At 39.3% G+C, this 23839-nt stretch overlaps 2 protein-coding genes across 4 annotated transcripts in view; both read left to right on the top strand.

Annotated features, from left to right (window-relative positions):
* clptm1 (CLPTM1 regulator of GABA type A receptor forward trafficking) overlaps positions 1-23649 on the top strand; it is a 34738-nt gene extending 11089 nt beyond the window's left edge. The window contains exons 1-14 of one of the 3 annotated variants that reach the window (XM_046073150.1): positions 7453-7605; positions 13555-13688; positions 15072-15195; positions 15438-15596; positions 15750-15867; positions 15978-16063; positions 16503-16623; positions 16783-17027; positions 17270-17363; positions 17463-17653; positions 18008-18103; positions 18345-18480; positions 19751-19918; positions 22393-23649. In XM_046073150.1, the coding sequence (XP_045929106.1) occupies positions 7555-7605; positions 13555-13688; positions 15072-15195; positions 15438-15596; positions 15750-15867; positions 15978-16063; positions 16503-16623; positions 16783-17027; positions 17270-17363; positions 17463-17653; positions 18008-18103; positions 18345-18480; positions 19751-19918; positions 22393-22565 (1896 nt within the window). In that variant the 5' untranslated portion in view covers positions 7453-7554 and the 3' untranslated portion in view covers positions 22566-23649. Of the gene's footprint in view, positions 1-7452; positions 7606-13554; positions 13689-15071; positions 15196-15437; positions 15618-15749; positions 15868-15977; positions 16064-16502; positions 16624-16782; positions 17028-17269; positions 17364-17462; positions 17654-18007; positions 18104-18344; positions 18481-19750; positions 19919-22392 lie in introns of those variants that run through there. The other 2 variants (XM_046073147.1, XM_046073149.1) reach the window with 2 other exon arrangements.
* Positions 1001-6198, top strand: tbcb (tubulin folding cofactor B). Its single transcript, XM_046073154.1, has 7 exons — positions 1001-1160; positions 1692-1848; positions 2030-2173; positions 2546-2642; positions 3016-3207; positions 3706-3778; positions 3880-6198. The coding sequence occupies exons 2-7, from the start codon at positions 1729-1731 to the stop codon at positions 3992-3994; spliced, it is 741 nt and encodes a 246-aa protein (XP_045929110.1). The 5' UTR covers positions 1001-1160; positions 1692-1728; the 3' UTR covers positions 3995-6198.
* Positions 23650-23839: the final 190 nt, after the last annotated feature.

The raw sequence follows: 23839 nt of genomic DNA, 5'->3' as shown, positions 1-23839 counted from the left end.
CAGGGAGTTGTTTCCTAATAGGCCTATCTAAAATGTTCTATCAATCTGCAGACATTTTTCAGGGAATTTACAAATGATCCTCACAAAATATGCTGAAATATGATTTCATATTTATAACACACAATAGCCTATAGACCTACTTTATTCTGTATATTAATGTCATGTGCAAAACAATATGTTATTGTACAGATTTACTCATCAGACTGAGTGGAAGCCGAAACTATAAAGGACCTTTGTTTGGATTGGACCCAAACATGGTGGCATTTCTTTATGGCTGTCAGGTCAAACCATAGGCTCAAACGACCTGTAGAAACATGCAATACAGGTCTATATTTTCTTATTACAGAGTCGCTTAGTTCCAAAGAATAACAATAAATGGCTGGCTGAATTCATCATGTTAAAATCAAAGATCGCATTCACTCCTGTCTGATGATTGGTTTTCGATCGTGTCAGTCTACTGGAGATTGGGCGGTGCGGCGGAAACTTTCACATCGTATCGTAACACTATTGGTTGAACTTATTAGCTCCCTGGTGTGATTGGTGTTTTCTAGTCTGCGGGCTGACCGAACGTTCCAGAGCTGGGCGGAGCGGAAGTTGGTGCTATGATGTTGTGACGCAGCCACACATGATGATACAAAGACCAACCGGTAGTTTTTCACATAGTTTTTAAAACACCATCAGAGTAAACTTCGAATAATCAGTGATGGTGGAAACTAAATTAAGCACTGAATTAAATCGAAGGAATTATGTTGAAATTTGTTCTGTTATTGTTCCGTTTCGATAAAATCGAAAATGGCGACATCTGCTGGCCAAACGGTTGTTATTGCTTTTGTATGGATGGAATCAGAGACGCCTCATGAGTTTGATGGGATACATTTGACTTTGTTTTTGTTATTGATATTTTGATCAATAAAGCTTGAGTCTTGGGCTCTGTGTTTTAAAAAAATGAGCCAGATTGACAAGAACAGCGTAACGCCTCTCTCACGCGAGTGTGACGTAGAGGGGTGGGGCGTTGAGGTTGTCACGTGATATTTGGCGTGGCGGCGAAGCAACGCATTGAAACCATTGAAACATCTTGACGCGATACATCTGCCTTGAGAAGTGGATACTGTGTTGAGTGGTCTGCTTGGAGCGTAACATCACTACAAAATATACTATTGGTAAGTAATTATGGCAAACGTACCTTCTAACCGAAGGTCCTCGGTGTAAAGACGGGACTCCGCTCTTGTTGGCCACCCAAACAAGCTAGTATGACGCAGCGCGGTGGCAAGCTAATCAAAACTACCGTTAGATAATGTAAGCTAAAACGACAAAATGTTACATTCAACTTGAATCATCATAGTTGATAAAGTTTGTAAATATAAGAGAGAGAGAGATCGTTATTTACCTAGTTAAACACAGCCATTTATTTCAATACTAGAACGTAACATCGTAACGTTAACGTTAAGTTAATAACGGTTAAAAAGAAACTAAGTTACGATTTAGGAGTGGGCATAAGTTAACGTTAGCAGGTCTTCACAGACTCTTTAATCGAAATGCTATTGAATGGAAATATCTTTTTAATTAACTTTCTATCAGATATTTACATTCAGAACTCTGCAACAGGAAATGGATTATTTGTTTGTAATTGTGAGATGGTGTATCAGTATCTGTCCCGCTAGTAAATATATCACATTGTATATTATTTTCAGCATTTGTTCCATTGGCTGTGTCCATACACTCGGCATAATGGACAGCGGAGTGATAGTAGTTACCAATCCCACTGTGAATGTGCGCCTAACAAGCACCATCTCCTCCTTCGAGGTGCAGCGCAGGTTCAATAGAGGGATTAGTATAGCAGAACTAAAGGTGAGACCCAGCTTATACACACATAAAATGCACAAATTGGCCTTCCCAGAGCTAACCTGCTCAATACACTGTACAACGAGATTATTAATTTTTAATGTCTACCTTCCTTATGTTATCAGAGACATTAAAAATCTATAACATGTCATATATTGAAGTGCTATTTTGTTTAAATTGTTATTAGGGGAAGTTGGAGATGGTTGTGGGCGCAACTGCCTCCTGCATGGACCTGGAGTTGTTCAGTGTCGCTGACAAGTTCCTGCAGAAAATGGATGACAATGAAGCTTTGCTGGGTTCCTATCCTGTAGATGATGATTGCAGAATACATGTATGTATCTACTCGGTTTGGAAGCACTTTTAATATAGTGGCCCAGACCACTGACCTATTGTAGTAAAATATGGGTAGCAGCAGGTTTTCAGATCAGTATTTGTCTCCAAATCCTAATCTGTCTTTCTGCAGGCATAAACAAATTTGCTTCAGATAAGAAAGCATGTGTTTGAAACAAATTGTGTGAAAATATGTTTCTTCAAACATGTGCCTGGAAATGATCCTTTTCACCTTTGTACAACTCCAAAAAATCTGCTCACTGCCATAATTACCTTGTTTGTTTCAAGTGACTTGCAGTGTTTAGCTAAAACATGCATAACTACTGGTGCGGTCTGTCTTTAAAAAGTGTCTGTGTCTCATCCTGAATCACAGGTTATTGACAGAAGTGGAGGTCAGATGGGCGAGTTCACTGATGTTTCCAAAGTGGAGAAGTTTGAACTCGCAGATGATGCTTATGAGAAGAGAACAGGTATGGTCTGACATCCTTATCTTCCCTCCAATTTGTTATTCTCATAGCATAAAATTTGTTTTCTGTAATTACAATATAGAAGTTTTTGCTGTATTTAATAGTTGATAAATTAGTCAGGCAGCAGATCCAAACCAAAATTGGTAAAGCAATCGATAATGAAAATTGATTGTTTGTTACATGCATAGACAGACAATACCAATCCCTCCATCATACAACGCCTGAGCTTTTATTATTTTGAAAGATTTATTTTTCTGTTGAGCATTGACAAAACTTGTAAAGAAGTTATCCAATGTTTTTTGAAGATGTTCTGCAGCATCCACTGTCTGTTCTGAAGTGTAATGTGTTAAGTAAAATCCATCTTTCTTTCCTTCAGATACAGCAAGGTCATTCATGAAGAAACATCGTGTCGGTCAATACAATGAGGAAGAAACAGCCAAGAAGAAAGCTGAGCTTGCTGCTCTTGAGGAAGAACAGAAGGCTGCAGCTGAAGCCATTGCTGTTGGCAGCCGATGCAAAGTGCAGGTCACTGGGCAACCCACAAAGCTTGGCACGGTCATGTATGTTGGTAAGTGTGGATAAAGCTTTGCTTTCTTCAGGACACTGGTTTGAATCCTGTACGTAGGATTTTCTCTCAAACAGAGTGGTCTTTGTTGTAATCTATGGCGACCAGTCTAGGCAAGCAATGTAGGAGGAATTTTTTGCTCCGCTAGTTTTAGGAGACCAAACGTAAACGCTGGACTGGCTGATGAAGTGTTTCTTGTGCTGTTTTTTTTTTTTTTGTCTGTTTATTTTGGAGACTTTTCTTAATATCCACATAAATAAATTGGTTTAATAAGCATCCTCAAGTTTCATTTTAAGTCAGTTTTGCTTTAGTTCTGAGCCAAGACACTTTTTAATGTGTTTGTGTCTGCCATTACCCAAATGAATAGCATTTTAATCTCTGATCTTACATAGAACACACAACAGAGGTCATTGTCAGTTTTCAGAATTATGGATCATGACTAAGCAAACAGTAAAAGTAGAGTACCTTGTGTAAATAACATGGTTGTTCCGTGCGTTACAGGTACAACAGATTTCAAGCCAGGCATTTTTGTGGGTGTGAAGTATGATGAGCCCCTGGGAAAGCACAATGGAACGTAAGAGCACTATTGTTACTTTTTTAGCTATGCACAATGTTTATCATGTTGGTCTTGATTTTGCATTTGACCCTGTCTTTTTTTTAATTGTGTCTCCACAGTGTTGAAGGGAAGAAATACTTTGAATGTGAGAACAAATATGGAGGATTTGTGAAGCCCCTGAATGTGACCGTGGGAGACTTTCCCGAGGAGGATTACGGTTTAGATGAGATGTAGGACTTTAATAAAACAATGGGGTAGAGTGTTTTCTGGCCTGAAATTTGACCTCAAACAGTTATCCAGTCACCATCCAGAGATGACGAAACCATTGTCATTGTAACAAATTAAATTTTTGTTTTTGTTTTGCTTTTCTGGAAGGCATGATCCAAAGAGCAGTGTCTAAAGGTCTTTTAGGTTAAAGTTCTCTTTGGCCAATGCAACCCGAAAGAGATGAACATGAAGTTATACATCTCTTTGTGTGCTGGATATGATAATAATTATACAGGATAATCGCAAGAGGAGTTCACACCAGCTAGGGTTGATAATGGAGAGGGGTTTTTGTTGCATTACACTTCACGCACTATGTTGTCAGACACTTAGAGAATAACAGTCTGAGCCTGTCAATGGCTAAAAACAGCACTTTTAGTTGATGTCCTGTTGACGGGTGCACTTGCCCACAAGGATTTTGTTGCAGCCATTGCAGTTCATTTAGCTGCTACTGACTGAGGCAATGTATTGGACCCATTCCAAACTTGTTGTACCTTTTTTCAGTCATTTAGACCACAAAATTTGTAAAAATTGGGCCATGGTTTAACAATATGGGAATTACCCTTTATCTGTAGTCATACAATTTTGGAATACTGTAAATTGCTGAGAGTTGCCCAAGGATTGGATAACTGTCTGTGGAAGAAAAAAATCCCCCCTTAAACTGACTCTGACACAAATAAAAAGTGGCGTTGTACCTTGTAGTCCAGACTAACTTGATTTCACATCTGTATCCATAATTAAGATACACTGGGAAACGTTTTTCAGTCATTGATTAAAATCAGTGCTTAATGGTCAAACTCATTCCCCCATATTCCACTCACGATTGACAAACAAGACATTCACAGTTGAAGAGGAGAGAACAATTTATTCCCACCGACAGCAGCCTCAATAGTCCAAAGTGCAACACAGCTGATAGTTGTATTTTGAGTTTGCGGCACGACCCTCATCTTTTTGAGCGAAAAGGGTTGTTCCTGTTTGTTACACTTGTCTAAGTAAATGTACAATGCCTGGAATAAGAGTGTAAAAGTATGCTAACTTTAAATTTAATTTTGTGTTTGTATGTAGCTTTGTAAAACAGTCCCATTTTTAGGCTTCCAGGTGGCTCTAAAATATAATTCCCCCTTTATTTTTTCTGTGACTGAATTCTTATTAAAAATATTAAATTGTCTGCACTTCAATGTGTCCTGCTTAAATTAAACCACTGTTGTAAAAAAAACATGTTTCAAGTTTAAAATTTGAAATGGTAAGGCTTGATTTTACTATTTTTAAATTGAAATGTTATCAATCTAATCAGATCAATCTGCTTTAAAAGGAGTGCTTCTGAATGCAAATGGATGATTAAATCCAAGAATAAATCATGTAATCATGGACAGTGCATACTGGAAAACGGCCAGTGAACAGCGGTAGAGAATTCAACCTGAACAGATTTTAAATTGTTAAATTCGATTTGAGGTCGTACCTAATAGGCAATTTTATTGCATGTTTTTTTATTCTTGCACTTCCAAATAGGTATGGCACATTGAATTTCATACGGTTGAAGTACAATCTAATTTTTAACCCTTTCTGCACATGTAGAACTTTGATCCTATAGTAGAAACTGTTAAGTAATATGTCATTTAGTGGAGATGTTAAATTCTGAAACTTATCTGTTTATGTTTCCCATCTGCACATGGAGATTTACAATGTACCATTAGATGTACATTCTTGATTAGACACCATTGATACCTGGTTGGCCATTTAAGTAGGAATAGTAAAGACAGTAAACATTTAATATTTGTGTCTACATGGTATAGTTCATCATCTTGTGTTCAGTCTCTGAATCATCCTAACACTGAACACACCAGTCACTTTCCAGTTAACTGCCTTTCTCCATTATATTTACCACAGCACTCATGAAAATGTGCATTTCAAATGAATGATATGCCTTATTTATGCTTTGTTTTATCTTACCGGTCCAAAACTGTTAATGTGTTATTTTGTTCATCCTCTAAAGTTTACAAAAGAAATGTAAAGTAATTATTTTTGTGGTTTCTTTTCAATGAAATGTTACCACATCTACAAGAATGTAGTGGTGTTCTCTTTTCCTTTATTTTTTTTTAAATTGGTCTGTTAATCTCTGGTGCTGGTGTGCCAAAGGGTAATACTGCATGGAAATAAAAAATTATTTGCCTGTACAGGAGCTTATCAGATTGAGTTGATTTGTCTGTACATGTAACATATCATGGGCTGTTTACTCTAAACTCTGTATTACACTTAATATTCACTCCAAAATATATGTTTGTGTATGCAATAGTCATTCTGTTTTTTTTCTCCAGTTTTAAAACAGCTGCGTCTATCTACTCTGCATATAGGCCTACATTGATTGTCCATCCTAGTAGAGGGATCCCTTAGCTGTCTGGGGTTTCTCCCTTTTTTTCCTTATCTGAATTAGGGGTCTAAGGGTAGAGGGTGTAGAGCCCCCTGAGGAAAACTTGTAATTTTGGACTATATTAATAAAACTTACTTCATTTGACCTCAGCGATGGGAATACTGGCTCTTTTTAGTGAGCCGGATCATTTGGCTTAACTCAGCAAAAACAGCCGGCTCTTCATTTAGTACTATTATAATTTAGCCATATTTTGCATACGTTTTGACCTATAATTGGTTTGTGTGCACATAGGCTGCACTATATCACTTAAATTATTCAATGTAAATATACTACACCTTAGAATTTTCAAAAAAACATAATTTTACATTATGTTTGATATAAAAACTGTAATGTAAAAAGATCATACCCTATTACAGGTCTGTACTGAACGTTTTATTTATGTTGAACTATCCAAAACAAACCACACGCACTCAAAAAAAACCCCACAGTGGCAGATAACACAAAGAAATTGCAATGTGCAAAACAGCATCCAACAGTTTTAGTTGTATGTATTAACAGTGAAACATTGTGATATTATAACGGAGTGGCCTCTTTATGTAACTCATTGTCTTTAGGGTAGATTGGTATTAATAAATACTAAGTGCCACAGCTTAGAGAGGCTGATCCTCTTAATATCTGCCCTGTTTTAGAGAAGGTTCCTTATGAACTACGATGCTGTCTCCTCTCCATCATGGATAATATTTAACTAAAAAGTATTGGATTATCTTATTATTCTGTGTTAATTTACAAAAGACATGTGACAATGAAGAAACATCATCCTGCAAATGTGTTGTCCAAGCAGCAAAACATCTTGAAGGGGGGAAATCCTTAATTAAATGTGTGACTTACTCTACTTGCTTTGCTGCAGTAAGTCCTTCAAAATTATTACTGCTACTATGATTTTGGCGACTTCATGTCCGAAAATACATGGGATGGTGTTTCATGCCGTTTCATCAGCCCTGTCACAAAAAGCAGCTTACAATATTTATCATTCTGACATGTGGGGTTTCATCACACCCCTGAAGACGCACGTCACTACAATGACGCTAGAACTGACCTCTCGCGAGACCAAGCGCAGTTTCCCAGCCAGCAGTGGTGTCGTGTGTGTGCGAGACAAGGAAAGATGGCGACGCAGGAGAGCGAAGCAACTAAAGCCACCGTGAGCAACGGCGAGGTAAAAATGAATGACAGTCTTTTTACTGTAATTACATCTTGCGCCCAGGGGAAACGGGGCCGTTTTGTTTGTTTGAGCGCGGAGTGTGGGGCCGTTAGCGTTTAAACGTGTTACCGATCGTTACACGAGCCCCAGTGACGTTGTCAGTGCCGGTTGGTTTTAAAACGACCCCCTCCTGCCGCTAACGACGTGTTGAGAAATCCTGACCGTTAACGAGCAGATGTAACGTTAACGTTGGGTAGGGAGAGCGGTGTTACTAACTGTGAAATCTCACCCATTTACAAAATGTGACAAGATTATTTGTTGGCTCGAAGTGTGTTAGTTTGAGGCAGCTGTCTGCTGCAGTATGTCAGTTAGCTATCACAAGGCCTGAACCTGAACAACGCAGCTTGGCTTCACGAAGTTAACCAGGCCAGTCTCAAGCAGTTCACACACATTTCTTATCTGCTGTTACATCGTTTCACCTGTCTTTTATTTACAGTCAACTTTAATCCCAACGGGCAGTTTGTAAGCGTAATGACAAAGGTTTAATTATTACCTGCCATCTTGTTATTAACATTGACGTGTTAGATGAATCAGGTGTAACGTTAGCCATCGTCAAAGTTAGCTAACGTAACCCTAAAAATCCTAGAAAAAATGTTAATAAAAGCAGTTGTTGAATATAACGTTAATTAGGGCGGTATCTTGCTAAACACTAATTATTTTCAGAGTGACAAATGCATGTCACAAGTTACCAGAGGTCAAAGTGAATCATCACTCTCTCATCACTAGTCTCCCTCCCGGTCAATTTAACACGCACACAACATTAATATGGTAAAACAAGCAGATTTAAAACTGTAGCAAATATCTGATATTTACTCAATTATAGACCAAGACCGTCCACCGGTAGTTTAATTCAAGTAATGATTGATCAATGAATCGTTTTAGGACTAGGGCTAAATTTAGTTTTGGTTTCTTTGGGTTCCTTTTAATGGTCTGTTTTCAAGTAGGCTATTGGTAGCCTTAGTTTATGCCTCACATTGAAGCCACAGAGCTATGCAAAGACAAATCCCTGACAATCTCCAAAAAACCCCAGAATACCATTAAGTAGGATTTACCGCTGTTAAATTTTCAGATTCTTCCAAGTCTCTTACAACCATTTGTGGGAATGGACAAACGTTGTTTTCAGGGAACATGCTACTTTTTATACAGTTAGAAGCATATTTCTTGAGGATTCTGGAAATGCCTCCTTTTATTTTTAACACATTAACAGGCATTTATCTTCCAGAAAATCTGATAGTTATGTTGCTCAGACAGGCCTGCTGCAGGTGAATCTGTTAAGAGACGTTTCTCTGGTATTAGTCTATTCCAGGGGAAACACTAAGTGGCCCTGCTTTTCATTTAGTCACTTTTGATTTAATGTTTTGCTGAGTAACTTTATTGGACCAGCACACATGATCAGCGTGTTTATGTTGAAAATAACAGCCATTTGAATAGTTCTTGTACTGCATGTCCTCTGAATGTGGAAAGGCCATCTTTAATGCTAACAAATCAGCATTGTAGCACAGTGTTATGACCTGGCTCAAAAGGCCACATCAAAAGGGAGACACACCATGGTAAACAGTTAACATATGTTTATTTAACGAATATAAGCCAAATTAAGTTATTTCAAATTAACATAATTAAAGTATGAGGTATGTAGTCTGTGGTTTCAGTAGTGTCTGTGCAGGATGATGGTTGCATGAATGTATGTGTGAAGGTGTTGTAGTATACAAAAACAAAATAAATACCACAAAGCAATAGTCCAACCAAAGAAAACCAAACTAAAGGGGAAACCAGGGAGCCGGCCCGCAGGGAGGTCTGACCTGTCCTAGACAGCAGCCCCCTTGCAGAATGAGAAGGCAGTCCCAAATACTCTACAGGGCAATCAGCCCAGGTGCCCAGAGTTATGCTGCGTTCCATTTACCTCGGAGGTCGGAGCTGGGAATGACGTCACACCTGAGTTGACGGCGTTCCAGTTAAGTCAGAAAAACCTTGCTCGGCCAGTGTTTGTTTACAACTAGCCAGGTTAGCTATTGATAAGACTGTTGATTTAAAAAAAAATAAAACGCATTGTGCGGCATTTACTCACACTAAACACTGTAGCAACATGTCCACAGACAGCTGTTGCACAGCACTTTGTGTACGAACATTTATAGGAGTCACAAGTACACAGAAGTGCTAATAAATAGTATAAACTACAGCTTTCACTAATTGTTGATACCCCGACAGCCATCTTGGATCACGAAGTCATGGTAGTGCGGTTCTCCCGACTTCCCGAGTCGGAAATCCGACTTCAGGGGGCGTTCCAGTTGAAAGTTCCAACTGGGAACTCGGAAATTCCGACTTCCCATGTCAAGTGGAACGCACCATTACTGCAATCAGCTCTCCCTCTACAAGAGGAGAGAGAGAGAGAGACAGGCCACACCCACTCATGACCCCACGGGGCATCACAAGCATTTTCTTCCATTAATCACACACACGCACACATTTTAGATAAAGATGCCCTTTTTAGAACCTTATTTATATACCTAACATTGCATATTAGCTTGCTTCCTCCTGTAGCAGATACTATCACCGTGTGTGGTAAACATTACCAGAGCAATAGTCACTTCTCTGTGAAGGATTGACTTGAACTTTGCCCTTCCTGTCGGGCGCACACGCATGCATGTGCGCGCAGTGACAATCCAGTGTGAAGCATTTACTCTCCACCCCGAATCGTTGGTTACATGTTAATCCTTGATTGCAGTGTGTAAATTATCTTGAGCTGGAACGGATAACCTGTTCAGTGGTTGAGCATATTGCTGATTCGTCTGTGTAATGGTTATTACGTTGATCCCCTCAGGAGACACAGATCCATGTCTTTTATAGTAGAATTTCTTCTATGGCAGCGAGGTCTTGAATTGTTAAGTTTATGGCTTATCTCTAATCTTAACAGTGTCATTGTTCACTCATTTCTAGACCCTTTTGACACCCTAATAAATTATATGAGGGAAATGTTTTTTCTTTTTAGCCTGAAGTATTTGTTTCTAAAGGCCAATGTCTGGTCTCGCTTGTGTTGGTGACAATGGGGGAGATTAGATGTTTAGATAGCGAATGAGTCTCATGACTTGGCTTGCGCTTGTGTATTGTGTCACTTGAATAGACTGTGGCCTTGGTGGAGGGGTGGAGGGCTGCATTGCCACCCTGAACCAAACTAATGACAGATTTGACTAGTCTTTAATATGCGTGCTGGTACTTGCATGAATCTGACCGCAGATGAGGTATTTAAACTATGCTAAGGTAAGGCTGGGAAATTAAACAATAAAGATAAATTAAAGCTGCAAGCAGGCCGTAAAATTCAAAATGGCCGACTTCCTGTTGACTTTAGGGTATGAGGTTCTTGAAAATTTCGTACATGTAGGTTGAACATGAACAAGGGGATAATCTTTTCCAATTTTCTAGGTGGAAATTTTTCACCAGTTCTGACATGTTTGCAAATTTTGGTGAGTTTTTGAGTATGTTTAGGCCCCGTCAATGGAGCCTACTTTGCAGAAAAAAAATAAAATATATATATATATAAAAAAATATATATATAATCTTAGCAAATTCAATAGGGACCTCACACGGTCGTGCTCGGGCCCTAATTAAAGCTGCAAGCAGCGTTGGGCGGGCCCTCGCACTTGTAGCGCGTCCGGGTGTGAGCCGGCCGAGTTGCATATTCTGGAGCTCTGCTGGTGCGGCTGTGAATTTGCTACGCGGTTCCGACGCCGCATGAAGGTGTTATGTCACTTCCTGTGTCCCCTATGTGGAGCTACATAGCACTTGCCGCTATGAATATAAATCGGTATTGGTGTGTAGATGTCTGGGGGGTGGGAGAGTTGTCAAGCACGTAAAGTTTGGTTCAGATGTGAGCATGTACACTGAAGTTACAACAACTTCCTTTGTCATGGCGAAGAGTTGATTTTTGACGCCACGCCACGGACACACCCATTGACGAAAACTCACAGATGGCACAACTTTTCATCTTCATTGCCTTTAGAAGGCACAGCAGAAATTTGAAGTCGGTCGGACTAAATCCCTAGGAGTTCGTTAAAGTACGGAGTGTGTAAATCATCCAAAATTTGACGTAAAATTCAAAATGGCCGACTTCCTGTCGGGTTTAGGGCATCGCTCCAAGAGGCTTTTTGGTACGTCTTGACATGATACACGTACCACAGAAATATCGTACATGTAGGTCAAACGTGCAACGGGGGCTGCTTCGTTAAAGGTCACTTCCTGTTGCCAGCAGGTGGCGCTATGACTGTGGGTGAATGTCGGCATGTACATGTGATCAGGGCGGGACTCTCATCCTACATGTACAGTTTGGTGCAGATGTGAGCATGCACACTGAAGTTATAATAACTTCCTGTTTCATGGCGAATCATCGACGCCACAGACACACCCATTGACGAAAACTCGCAAATAGCACAACTTTTTATCGTCAATGCCTTTAGAAGGCACAGCAGAAATTTGACGTCGATCCGACTAAATCCCTAGGAGGAGTTCGTTAAAGTACGAAGTGTGTAAATCATCCAAAAATGGCCATGTAAAATTCAAAATGGCCGACTTCCTGTTGGGTTTAGGGTATGAGTTCTTGAGGCTTTTTTGTGCGTCTTGATATGATGCATGTCCCCAGAAAATTTCGTGCATGTAGGTTGAACGTGAACGAGGGGCTAATTTTTTCCAATTTTCTAGGTGGCGCTAGCGAGACATTTTGCCACGCCCATGCGCAAAACCCATAAAATACGAAATTTTTCACCACTTCTGACATGTGTGCAAAGTTTGAGTTTTCGAGTATGTTTAGGCCCCCAAAATTGAGCTTACTTTGCAGGAAAAAAAAAAAATTATATTTATCTTTACAAATTCATCGCAATATAACTTTCCTATATATATTTATTTATTTATTTATTTTTTTTTGAATATTTGATTTAATTAATTGGAATCACAAACGAAGTGGTGCTTAATTTTTCTATTAAGATGTTTGTTTTGTAAAAAAGGAAAACGCACTGAAAAAAATTACTAATCATTTTTTGATAAAAGATTTTATCATAATTGGATGATATGTGAAGTGATCCACTGTTTGGCATCAAGTGTTTGTCACATTCTGACCCTAAAGTATAGTTTAACCGCACAATTAACCATCTGGCCCTTCAATTTTCATTCAGGGGCAACAATTAGCCATTAAACATGAAAAAATAATGATTTGACATTTATTGTGATAATTGATATGAAAGATATTTATCATGATAACATTTTTGGCCATATTGCCAAGCCCTATGCTAAGGCTCTGTTTAGATCATGATAGTTAAATTAAATAGTAGCCTGCCAATATCATTGTTGACAGATTGATTAATCTAGATTGTTTGCTTAGAAATTAGATTTGTCCCCCTTGGTTGCGGGACATTTATGTCATCTTTTAGATGTCTTGTCATTATTGTAAGGCTGCTGCATTTTTTTCTTTCAATCAATAAATCTATTAAATTATATTAATTAAACATTTTGTCGATAAAACATTAGAAAATAGTAGAAAATTCCTGTCTCCTGTTTTCTTGACGCTTATATTAGGTGACGTCTTCAAGAGAAATTCTCTGATTCCAGCTTCTTAAATATATATAATATTTTCTGGTTTCTTTACTCCTCTATGACAGTAAACTGAATATCTTTGTGTAGAGGACAAAACAAGACATTTACAAGACATCTTGGGCTTTGGGAAACACTGATCATCACCAGTTTTTGCTTTTAGTAAAGTACAGTGACTATACATCTGACTCGGAGTACACAAGTGGCTTCTCTTTGCTGCCAGTGAAGCAATATTCTTTTTTGATGACATACTTCATTACATGAGGACATTGCTGCACCATCATTGCGGCTTTCTTTGGATACACTGACCATGTGTCTGTCTGGTTGTAGGTGAGCAGCAATGGGACTGCTGCAACAACAGATGACCAGACTGTGCAGACAGCTGAAAATGCACAGGATCCTCAACAGCAACAGCAGCAACAAGCACCCAATGCATGGCAGGTCATTAAAGGAGTCCTCTTCAGGTGAGTTCTCTTTCTTTCTTTTTTTTATTATCTGGTAGGCTCACTCTCTTTTACAAGCAGAAGGTCAGCCCACAGAGAAAAGCTTACTTTGATGCTTTGGGTCTAATAATTAACAAAGTACCGGTGTGATCTATTATGGTGGTGTCACAAATTAATTTTAAAGTGGCAGATTAAAGGAAAATAGTGTGTAAACTGCAGAGCCACAGCTCAGCTGAAGTTCACTCTGCTCCAGGCCTCTGTGCAGCATTAGTCTGTGCTGCCTCTCCTTCATTTTACCCAATTTTGGCCATTTTAAAGCATGTTCTCAAGAAAAATAGTTTGTTAATGGCTCTCTATTTTCGTTTTGGTACAGTCACAAGGGAAAACTAGTTCTTGCTGGACTTAGTGGCATGACATGGGTCAGCAGCTCTCTAATTATGGTCCACTTCATGTTCAGTGCTTTGTCCATTGTATTGACTCTGTTGTTCAATAAGTGCGTCTTTCTGACTGGTGGATGAATCAAAAAATCATTTTGGTCCACAGACATTCAGGGAAAACTCATACTAGCAAACCACATCGGTACATTTTGTGGGAACAAGTAATTGACAGTGTGCTGGATTTTATGGAGTTTATCTGATCTGCCGTACCTGTCTACTCTCTGGAATGCAAGAGCTTGTGGTATGGTTATGATTTGTTGCTGTCTTGTGTTTGTAGTTTTCATGGCATTTTAACAGTCTAATTTTTATGTTTTGCTGTCTTCAGGAATCAGTTAATGTTAAGGGGTATGTTCCTATATAACCAAGTGTACAGTACATCAAGTGTTATTTTTGCTAAATAAACGCAACATGTGTGGAGCTGGTACCAGTTTAGTGTTTGTTTTAATCTAGTTTGAATAAAACACTGACTGATCTTGGAACAAATGTGGACTGCAATAAATCACAAACAGGACAGAGTTTTTGGTTAAAAACAGATGAAAATTTACTTTATTTGTGTTAGATCATTTTGAACTCATTGCACTGAGATGCTGCCTAAAGTACTTCTCTCAGTTTCTTATATCATTTCTAAGTTCCTCTTTAGACCCATCACTGATTTCTGATGCAGGCAAGGCATTTCTCAAAGTCTGAATGAAATGCACTTTGATTGGATGCAGTTAAATCAGATTAGCCTCCTCATGGTTTCCACTCTCCCAGAGCAGCTATTCAGATCTCAAGAGATAAAGTCAAAACTAAATACTTTGTCTCCGAGTTTTTTATGCTAATGTGTACAGGATTTGTCCATTTACGGTGCTCTCCTCCTTTTTTATATTTTTTTTTTTCTTTCCTTCTCAGCTTTTCTCTCTTCAACTTTACTTCCCATTTACTTAATCTTCTTTTCCTCTCACTCTGTTTGCATCTGTTCCTCCAGAATCTTCATAATCTGGGCGATCAGTAGCTGGTTCCGTCGAGGGCCGTCCACTCCTGACCCCAGCACGCCGGCCGGGGCACCCAGAGTACCCAGCAGGAACCTCTTCCCCAAGGACACCCTCATGGTATTACACCTGTCCCTTCTGTCCGTTGCCTTATCTGCATGGCCAGCTGTGTTGTAAAACATTTTTTAATTGAATTGAAGTGGTTCATTCTAAAACACCCCTCATACTCTGATCCCCTCAAGTACTTCAACTGCAAGCCAGTGTTATCTCTCCCTTTCAGGCTAACTCTCTCTAAACTCTGTTATATCTTAAACACCTTTTTTTTTTTTTTTTTTTTTTTCTCTTTCTCACCACGCCTGCAGGACTTGTACGTGTACGTGTCCCAGGACGAGGTGTTCACAGACTTCAACAACACAGAGGCCCTGTTCTGGTTCCACAGGGACCTGGTCTACGGAGACTGGGCCACGGGGGAGAGTGGGGACGGTTGTTACGAGCACTATAAGGAGATGGACATCCCAGAGGTGGGGAGCGGGGAGAGAGATGTGAGAAGAAACTAGTATTAGTTTAAATGAGGAATTTGTTGGTGAAAGGCAGGAAAGACAAGTTGGTAATGAACTTGACAGATGTGAAACGTAGATGTGTATTTGTCTGAAACTCTTACACTGTACTTGCAGACAGTGCAGAAGAACGGATCCCTTTACATGCACGTCTACTTCACTAAAAGTGGATTCCACCCAGACCCCAAACGCAAGGGGCAGTATCGCAGACTGGCAACAGTACATTCAACACGAAGTAAGCACATGGAAAACTCATAGAATGTAAACTTTAAACAGAAGTTGTAATTTAATAATATAAATGATCATTTCTATGTGGCAACCTTTTTACTTGTTTTACTCTTTCAGTGCTGAATAAATTCAAGCGAAGAAAGTTTCTGAAGACCAAGAATCTGCTAACAGGAGAGACAGAAGCAGATCCCGAAATGATCAAGGTTGATATATTTGTGTTTGTTTTGAAAAATTTGTACATTGCAGAGTTAGATCGGTGTCGGCTGATAAGCATCTTAAAAATGTCTTAAAAATGTTATGGATTTCTGATGTAGTCCAAAACAGAATTGCCCCTTTAATGCAAACCTTTGAGATTTGATAATTGATTTCCTGGTACAGGATGAGGTTGATGATACTACTAGTTTTGTCTTCACTTTTAATTGCTGGGAAACACACCTCACACAAAACAATTGATTTTTGATTGATTGAGTTAGAAGTGCAAGTAATGACCTTTTCGGTCACAACGGTCAGTTCTTCACATCGATTTCCAAATAAATCTTACAGAGACACCGATTGTAAGCTAATCGAGGGAAAGGCTGTGAGCTTAGATTTGACACATTTAAATGAAAAGGCTCATGTCTAATCAAATGTGTTCCCTCACAGAGGGCAGAGAGCCACGGTCCAGTGGAGATTATCTCTCATTGGCACCCCAACCTCACCATCAACATGGTAGATGACCACACTGCCTGGGTCAAGGGCTCCGTTCCCCCTCCTCTAGACCAACGTGAGTTCCTCCCACTGACCTCTTTGTCATTTACTGCTCAATGATTTACTAGTTAAAAGCTTTTGACTACAACAGCTTTAATATCCCAGATGATTTAGAAGTCCTTTGTGTGGCAAACCTTGTTTGACATTTCCACTCTTATACCCTGTCTACCCCTAGATGTTAAGTTTGATGCAGTAAGTGGCGATTACTATCCCATTGTGTACTTCAATGACTACTGGAACCTCCAGAAGGACTACTATCCCATCAACGAGACCCTGACAACACTCCCACTGCGCCTCTCCTACTGCCCACTGTCTTTGTGGCGTTGGCAGCTGTACGCTGCCCAAAATGCACGCTCACCGTGGAACTTCCTACCTGAGGACACTTATGAGCAGTCTGATGAAGACCAAGATTCTGTCAAGGTAAGAGAGACAGAAAACTAAAAGAAAAGAATTGTGTTGGGCAGAGCCAATAGAGCCAATAATGGCTCTTATTTGGATATTTATATCATGATGGACTGGACAAATAACTAATTGGGTGATTCTGTATGATATTTATATTAATTTATCAGCTACATGGATCATGGAGTGTACATAGCAACTTGATGTATGTGTAGTGATATTGTATTTTAGAGATTTGTGTTGATATTAATTGATGTCTGTAGGTGGCCCTTTTGGAAACAAACCCGTACCTGCTGGGACTCACCATTGTTGTCTCCATCGTGCACAGCATCTTCGAGTTTCTCGCCTTCAAAAACGGTATGGTCACAACAGCCAGTCTGTTTATAACAACCAAAGAATAGTTCGCACAGTATCTGTCTGCCCCCCAGCTTCAACTCATCACCATCTCTTCCTCAGATATCCAATTCTGGAACAGCAGACAGTCTCTAGAGGGCCTGTCTGTGCGCTCCATCATATTTGGAGTTTTTCAGTCTCTGGTGGTGCTGCTGTACATACTGGACAACGAAACAAACTTTGTGGTGCAGGTCAGCGTCTTCATCGGCCTTCTTATTGATCTGTGGAAAATCACCAAGGTCATGGACGTCAAAGTAAGTCAGAACTACGCTTGTGTTTTCATGCACAGTATTTGTTTTGAGCCTCTGTCCCTTAAATAAATATTCAGACCTACTTCAGTGAGTTCACCTTCAACCAAAAAAGTGGGAGCAACAAGTGAATCTGTTAAGATGATGCGTAGTGAATGAAAACCAGCACACTACCCTACTGGACTGGACACATTGCTTGCTTTTAGAAGAGAACTTTAACCCTAACAATTACATTTAATGATAAAAAAATCTCACTTTCTTTTGCTTACCTTTTCTTAATCCAAATCCTAACCAAATTGTATCTGTATTAACAGTTTGCATTTCTACTTCATGTAACCACCTTTTTTTGTCTTTCTCTAGTTGGATAGAGAGAACAAAATCGCAGGGGTGCTTCCAAGATTGGTATTCACAGACAAGTCAACATATGTGCAGTCTTCAACCAAAATCTACGACGACGTAAGTTAAACCAGTACTCAGCTGCAGTCCTCTTTAACACCTGCCACATTCAGAGGACACTACTTTCAAAAATATATTGATGGCTGACATCATCATACACTCGCCTAAATACACATTTCTCTGTTGGGATCAATGAAATATCCCAAGCATATCTTTTAAGAGCAAACCAATTAGTAATATTTTATAAAAGTCAATTTCCTTTTCTTGTTTCTGATAATTCCTTTTCTCGTATGTTAATCAGATGGCCTTCAAGTACTTATCGTGGCTGCTCTACCCCCTGTTTGGCTGCTATGCCGTCTACAGTTTATTGTACGTAGAGCACAAAGGCTGGTACTCATGGGTACTGAGCATGCTCTATGGCTTCTTGTTAACCTTTGGTAAGTTTGTCTGAAACATTTATATACTACTCTATAATGTTGTGTCCTTTATTGTTTAAGAAATATGTTTCAGGTGTTGGAACTTTATACGTAGCCTGTTGGAACATGAATAGGATGTAATGTAACATATTTTTTTTTAATAGTAAAAAAAATTATATAGCAAAACTGGAAAAATGGAGAATATACCCCGAAAAATGTTGTTGGGGTGTCGGTTAGCTTACCACTAGCGCGCACTTAATGTACAAAGGCTGAGTCCTTGCTCCAGAGGCCCTCGGTTCGAGTCCAACCCATGGCCCTTTGCTGCATGTCGTTCCCCCTCTCTCCCACATTTCCTGCCTTTCAACTGTCCTATCTTAAATAAAGGCACAAAAAGCCCCCCAAAAGTCTTTTTTTAAAAAGCTAAGAGATGGATCCTTCAGTCACGTTATTAGTGGTGTTGGGCAGTTTGTCTACCAGAGGGGCACTCTGCCACACTCCTGTTGGTAACACGTTTTAGAACGCCTCAAATCCACCACAAAACACTGTAATCGGCTGTACTGTTGGTCAGAGTACTATTTATAACCATAAAGTGTATTTTTAAACTGCATTATGTCATATTATCTCGGTGAGATCTCATAACAAATGTTAGGGGTAGTCTTTGTTTATGAAATGTGTTTCTGAAAAGAAAAAAAATTGAATATTGCTGATTATCGGATTTTTAAAATCCTCAAATATCAAAATGGCTATCGGCCTTAAAACATCCATTTTAGTCAGGCTTTAAATACACAAATAAGTTGTATCTGAACAGATTTTCATACGATGGACGGTCATTTTTAGATGAATAACTTATATATATTAGTTCTTAACTCTCTCCCTCAAACTATTTATATTTAATTCTCAATGTATTAATGATGTTATTTATTTTTTACTCTCTGCGGACACATTGTGTTCAACAGGTTTTGTTCCTGTTTATGTAAATCTATTTTAAAAGGCCAGAGATTAAGCTGATTAGTGTAACCTGTAAATATATTATACTAACATTATACTTTCTATTTAATGCTATAATATTTATATTTAAGGTGGTGATGGCACAATGGATAAGACACATCCCTTTCTCTAAGTGGATGTACATACAGCTAATGTTTTTATACTTACATCATGGTTACATATCCAGTTCGCAATAGCCTCTGCTAATGTCCCGTGTATTAATAGATGTTCCTGCCTCTGGTGTAAAATTGTTTTATATTACCTAACCTGTGCCTTCCGTTCTCTCTCTGCTTTTGGTCTTCAGGTTTCATTACAATGACGCCACAGCTTTTCATCAACTACAAAATGAAGTCTGTGGCCCACCTCCCATGGAGGATGCTCACCTACAAGGCTCTCAATACCTTCATTGATGACCTGTTTGCCTTTGTCATCAAGATGCCAATGATGTACAGGATAGGATGCCTCAGAGATGGTAAGTCTTCCCTGATCTTGCCTAGATGTTTATTTTTTATTTTATGACTTTACCAGGATCAGCCAACATTCAGAAGGAGCCATTTTGAGTTTGTAGCTTGATGGTGAAGCAGTGTAGTTTTTTTGTTCTAGAGGTGATTTCAGGTTGCTCATTGCTCAGCGTGTTGGCAGCTAAAGTAGGCGGGCAAGTTAAAATTGACAGATGTGGTGTTTGTTTAAAGGAGAAGCTGTCTTCCTTTCTGGCCTTACTGTTTTTTGACTTCGATGCACCAACACCAGAGGAAATGCAGCGTCATTGTCACTCATGGCATTGTGTTTGATTCCCTGAAATCATATAGCAACTATCAAACACCCTCAGCCTCAGCTCAGCTCCAGAGTGGGTTTTGTGGGTTTCACTTTTCCTATTAGTACGTTGAATGTGAGAACTCTCCATTGAATGTAGATATTGGTGGGTCTTGACAGGTCATGTGCTAGATGCACAACAACACTGCTTCCACAGTTTAGAAGGTTTTATTGAATGGCTGCTGCTGGTTAGCTTAACTGGCTTCATTCTGCATTTATGTCATGTCAGAGTTACCGTAATTACTAGTTTCCTATTTGTAATTACCACCAAGAAACTCTTAATACCTTGCCTGAAAACCAAACAAACACAGATGCCTCACCTCAGCCAAAGTAGTTCAAGGTATTTAAACCTGAATGAAATCGATAGTGCTAAATTGTCAACACATTGTAATTTTAACCCTCACACAACCACGTGCGATTATACAACCATCTTGAGTTGGCCAATGATGTGAACGCTTCCTAGTCAGGGTTATTCCTGGCTCAGAATGGGCCTTTGGGGTGTGACTTTGCGCGACAGTAAGCATGATCGGTACATGTACAAGGCAATGAGTTACCTTACGACCGAAATGTATACATTTTCTTGTTATTTCTGACCATTTGATGAACAAAATATATCCACAACATGAAGAGTAAAGGTATAAATTAGTGTATTTAATACATTTTACATTTATTCATTTAGCTGACACTTTTATCCAAAGCGACTTACAATTGCTATACATGTCAGAGGTCGCACACCTCTGGAGCAACAGGGGGTTAAGTGTCTTGCTCAGGGACACAATGGTGGATGGGTCACAAGGGGGAATTGAACCCAGCTCTCTCGCACCAAAGGGATGTGTCTTATCCATTGTGCCATCACCACCTTAAATATAAATATTATAGCATTAAATAGAAAGTATAATGTTAGTATAATATATTTACAGGTTACGCTTTATTTGGATTATCTGCCTACAGATATTAAATGAGATTCAGCTTTTTCACCCAAAACACCTTTCTCTGATACCACCGCCGTGGTTAAGGTTAGATTAGTGCTAATGTTTGTATATTCATTATAATTTCAGATAATAGTACAGGCTACTTTAGCTTACCATTAGTAGCCTAATATTAATTCCAGTTGGGCAAAACGGCAGTTTCATTTTGGAGTGTTTTCATTGAGCAAGAAAAATGCTCTACATGGTGGTTACTCTCATTTGTTTATGCAAATTACTAACTTGTCAATAATAAAAAGTGTGCATACATAATGAGTTCAACAATCTAAAGTTTGCTGTAGTGCCTCAACCTTTTTTTTAAATGTCTCGCCTCCTCGTGGCTGTGATTGGTCGGTTCATGAAAAGTGACTTTTGAAGAGCTTGATGCACATGGCTGCATGAAAGGCTCCTGATCTCCCTGTGGAGATTAGCAGGCAGGAGAGAATGGGAATAGGTGAGCGTCAAGTAGTGCCGAGAGGGCCAGTGCCGGTCCGCCAAAGAGTAAAATGTAAACGAGACCGTATCGGTGAATACAGGCACACTTCTAGTACAAACTGCTTTTATATTGTGAGAAATAACAGGAAGTCATTAGCGCAAACTTTGTAGCGGTGTGTTCAGGTGCAGTTAAACCAATACAGCAGCTGGTTTATTAATCCTGCTGCATTTGTAAAATACAGCGGCTGTGGATGAGAGGAGAGGTGACTGCTGAAAGTCAAGACGTTGTATTTTAGTAAATGTTCTGCTCGCTCAACAGTTGTTTGATTAGTGGCTTTTAAAACACATTCGGAGAGGATTTGAAATTTATTATTATTTTTTCCAATTCTGATCATTTTGGCGCTGGTGATTTTCCTTTGGCACTTGCTAAAACCTCTTTGGGGGGTGCCAAAAATTTCTCTATGCAGGAAAAACCCTGCTAGTGGTAAACATTGGGGGGTCTTTCCCACCTCTACCATCCATCCCATATGACCAAGTGAATGCAGCTTGGTCATCACAACCATTATATACATTTTAACACCAGGATTACCAAGATGAAAGTTATAATTGGGTTTAAAGACTATGTTTATAGCTATAAGTATATATGGACCTGATGGCTAATGGTTATTGAGGGAATAATGAATTTGAATTCTACTTGTTTCTCACTGGACTAACCTTTTGTCCTCTCCTGCAGACGTGGTGTTCTTCATCTACCTTTACCAGCGCTGGATCTATCGGGTCGATCCCAACAGGGTCAACGAGTTTGGCACCAGCGGAGTAGACCAGTCGCAAAACAACACAGCAGCGGCAGACGCTGCTCCCGCCGCCATCACGGACAAACCAGAGGAGGATAAGAAGAAGGATTAAGCAAAACCACGCCCATATCTGCCTCCCTGCTGGGGTGAAGAGGACATGTGGAAAGTAGGCAGCGAAGGGAGTTTGTCGTTTAGCCGTCATGGACGCCACTACAAAAAAAAAGAAATGCAGTTCAACTGTTCCCTCTGATTTCTGTGTGGATCCACAGAGAATCATATTCAGTGTAGACTTGGTAAATTCTTATTTCTGTTCCCCGCCCTCTCGTTTTGCAGTTCAAGTGAAGTAAAACAAAACGTGATGTACTGTATTTTGTATGATTTCTCAGAGGGTAACGATGTCCTGGAGTAGAGGTTGGGAGGGGAACGGGTCGCAGTTATACTACTTTTTTTTTTTTAAATATATATATATATATATACAGAGAAGAAAGAGAGGCCAAGTGCAGCTTTTGTTCTTTGTGTAGATTCCTTGTGAATTTTTCTTTTCATTCCATGTGAGCACCATGTTTCGGATTGCCTGGAAACTGGTGAGTAGTGCTGGAGGAAACTGGAAAGATTTTGAGTCACGACGCAGGTTTGGGAAGAAGAGAAGGGGGGAAAAAAAGGCAGTGACTGGAGACGAGATAGATGACCCTTCAGGACACTACCCACAAGACCGTGACTACTACCCTCAATTTTAAACAAATGGTTAATGTTCTAAACTTGAACATAAAAAAAAATAACAGCCTTGTTGGTATTAATATAAATATATTAATATTGTCAATGACTTTAATTTTTGTTTTTCAGTCACTGAAGCTTTCTTTTGTATGTCCTCCAACTGTACAGAATCTCAGCTTGTCATGTTAATAATACTGATGTCAAACTGTCTAGCAGAAAATTAATTTGCAAGTCTAACTTTTATTCCCCCCCACCCCTTAGCCAAACAGCTGGTTTTCAAATTGTTTCATGTTCACGCTCCAAACCAGATCACCTTGACAGACACAGTGGAGACAGTCAAGTGTGTGCTGGAAGGTTTACATTGTCTCTAGTTTTAAGTTTGAGTGCTGTAAACCCCGAAACAAAGATGATTCCATGTTGGTACATATTAAATTTTGATTCATTCATGTTTATAGTAAAACGTAAGTGTGATTTAAAATGTCTATGCAAAGCTTTTTTTTTTTATTTATTTTTTATTAGGTTTAGTCTTTTAAGCTGCTCTGGGTTCAAGAACAATATTTTTGCATGAAATTTTAATTGTTCACTATTTCTATTGATGTTACAGGAAATACAGCTTAGTTGTGTAGTACTACGGCAATGCCTTTTTACTCACCTTGAAGGCTTGACTTGTAG

Source organism: Micropterus dolomieu, linkage group LG17 (genome assembly GCF_021292245.1).
Source record: "Micropterus dolomieu isolate WLL.071019.BEF.003 ecotype Adirondacks linkage group LG17, ASM2129224v1, whole genome shotgun sequence".
Lineage (NCBI taxonomy): Eukaryota > Metazoa > Chordata > Actinopteri > Centrarchiformes > Centrarchidae > Micropterus > Micropterus dolomieu.
This window is presented reverse-complemented; position numbering and strand designations above follow the sequence as displayed.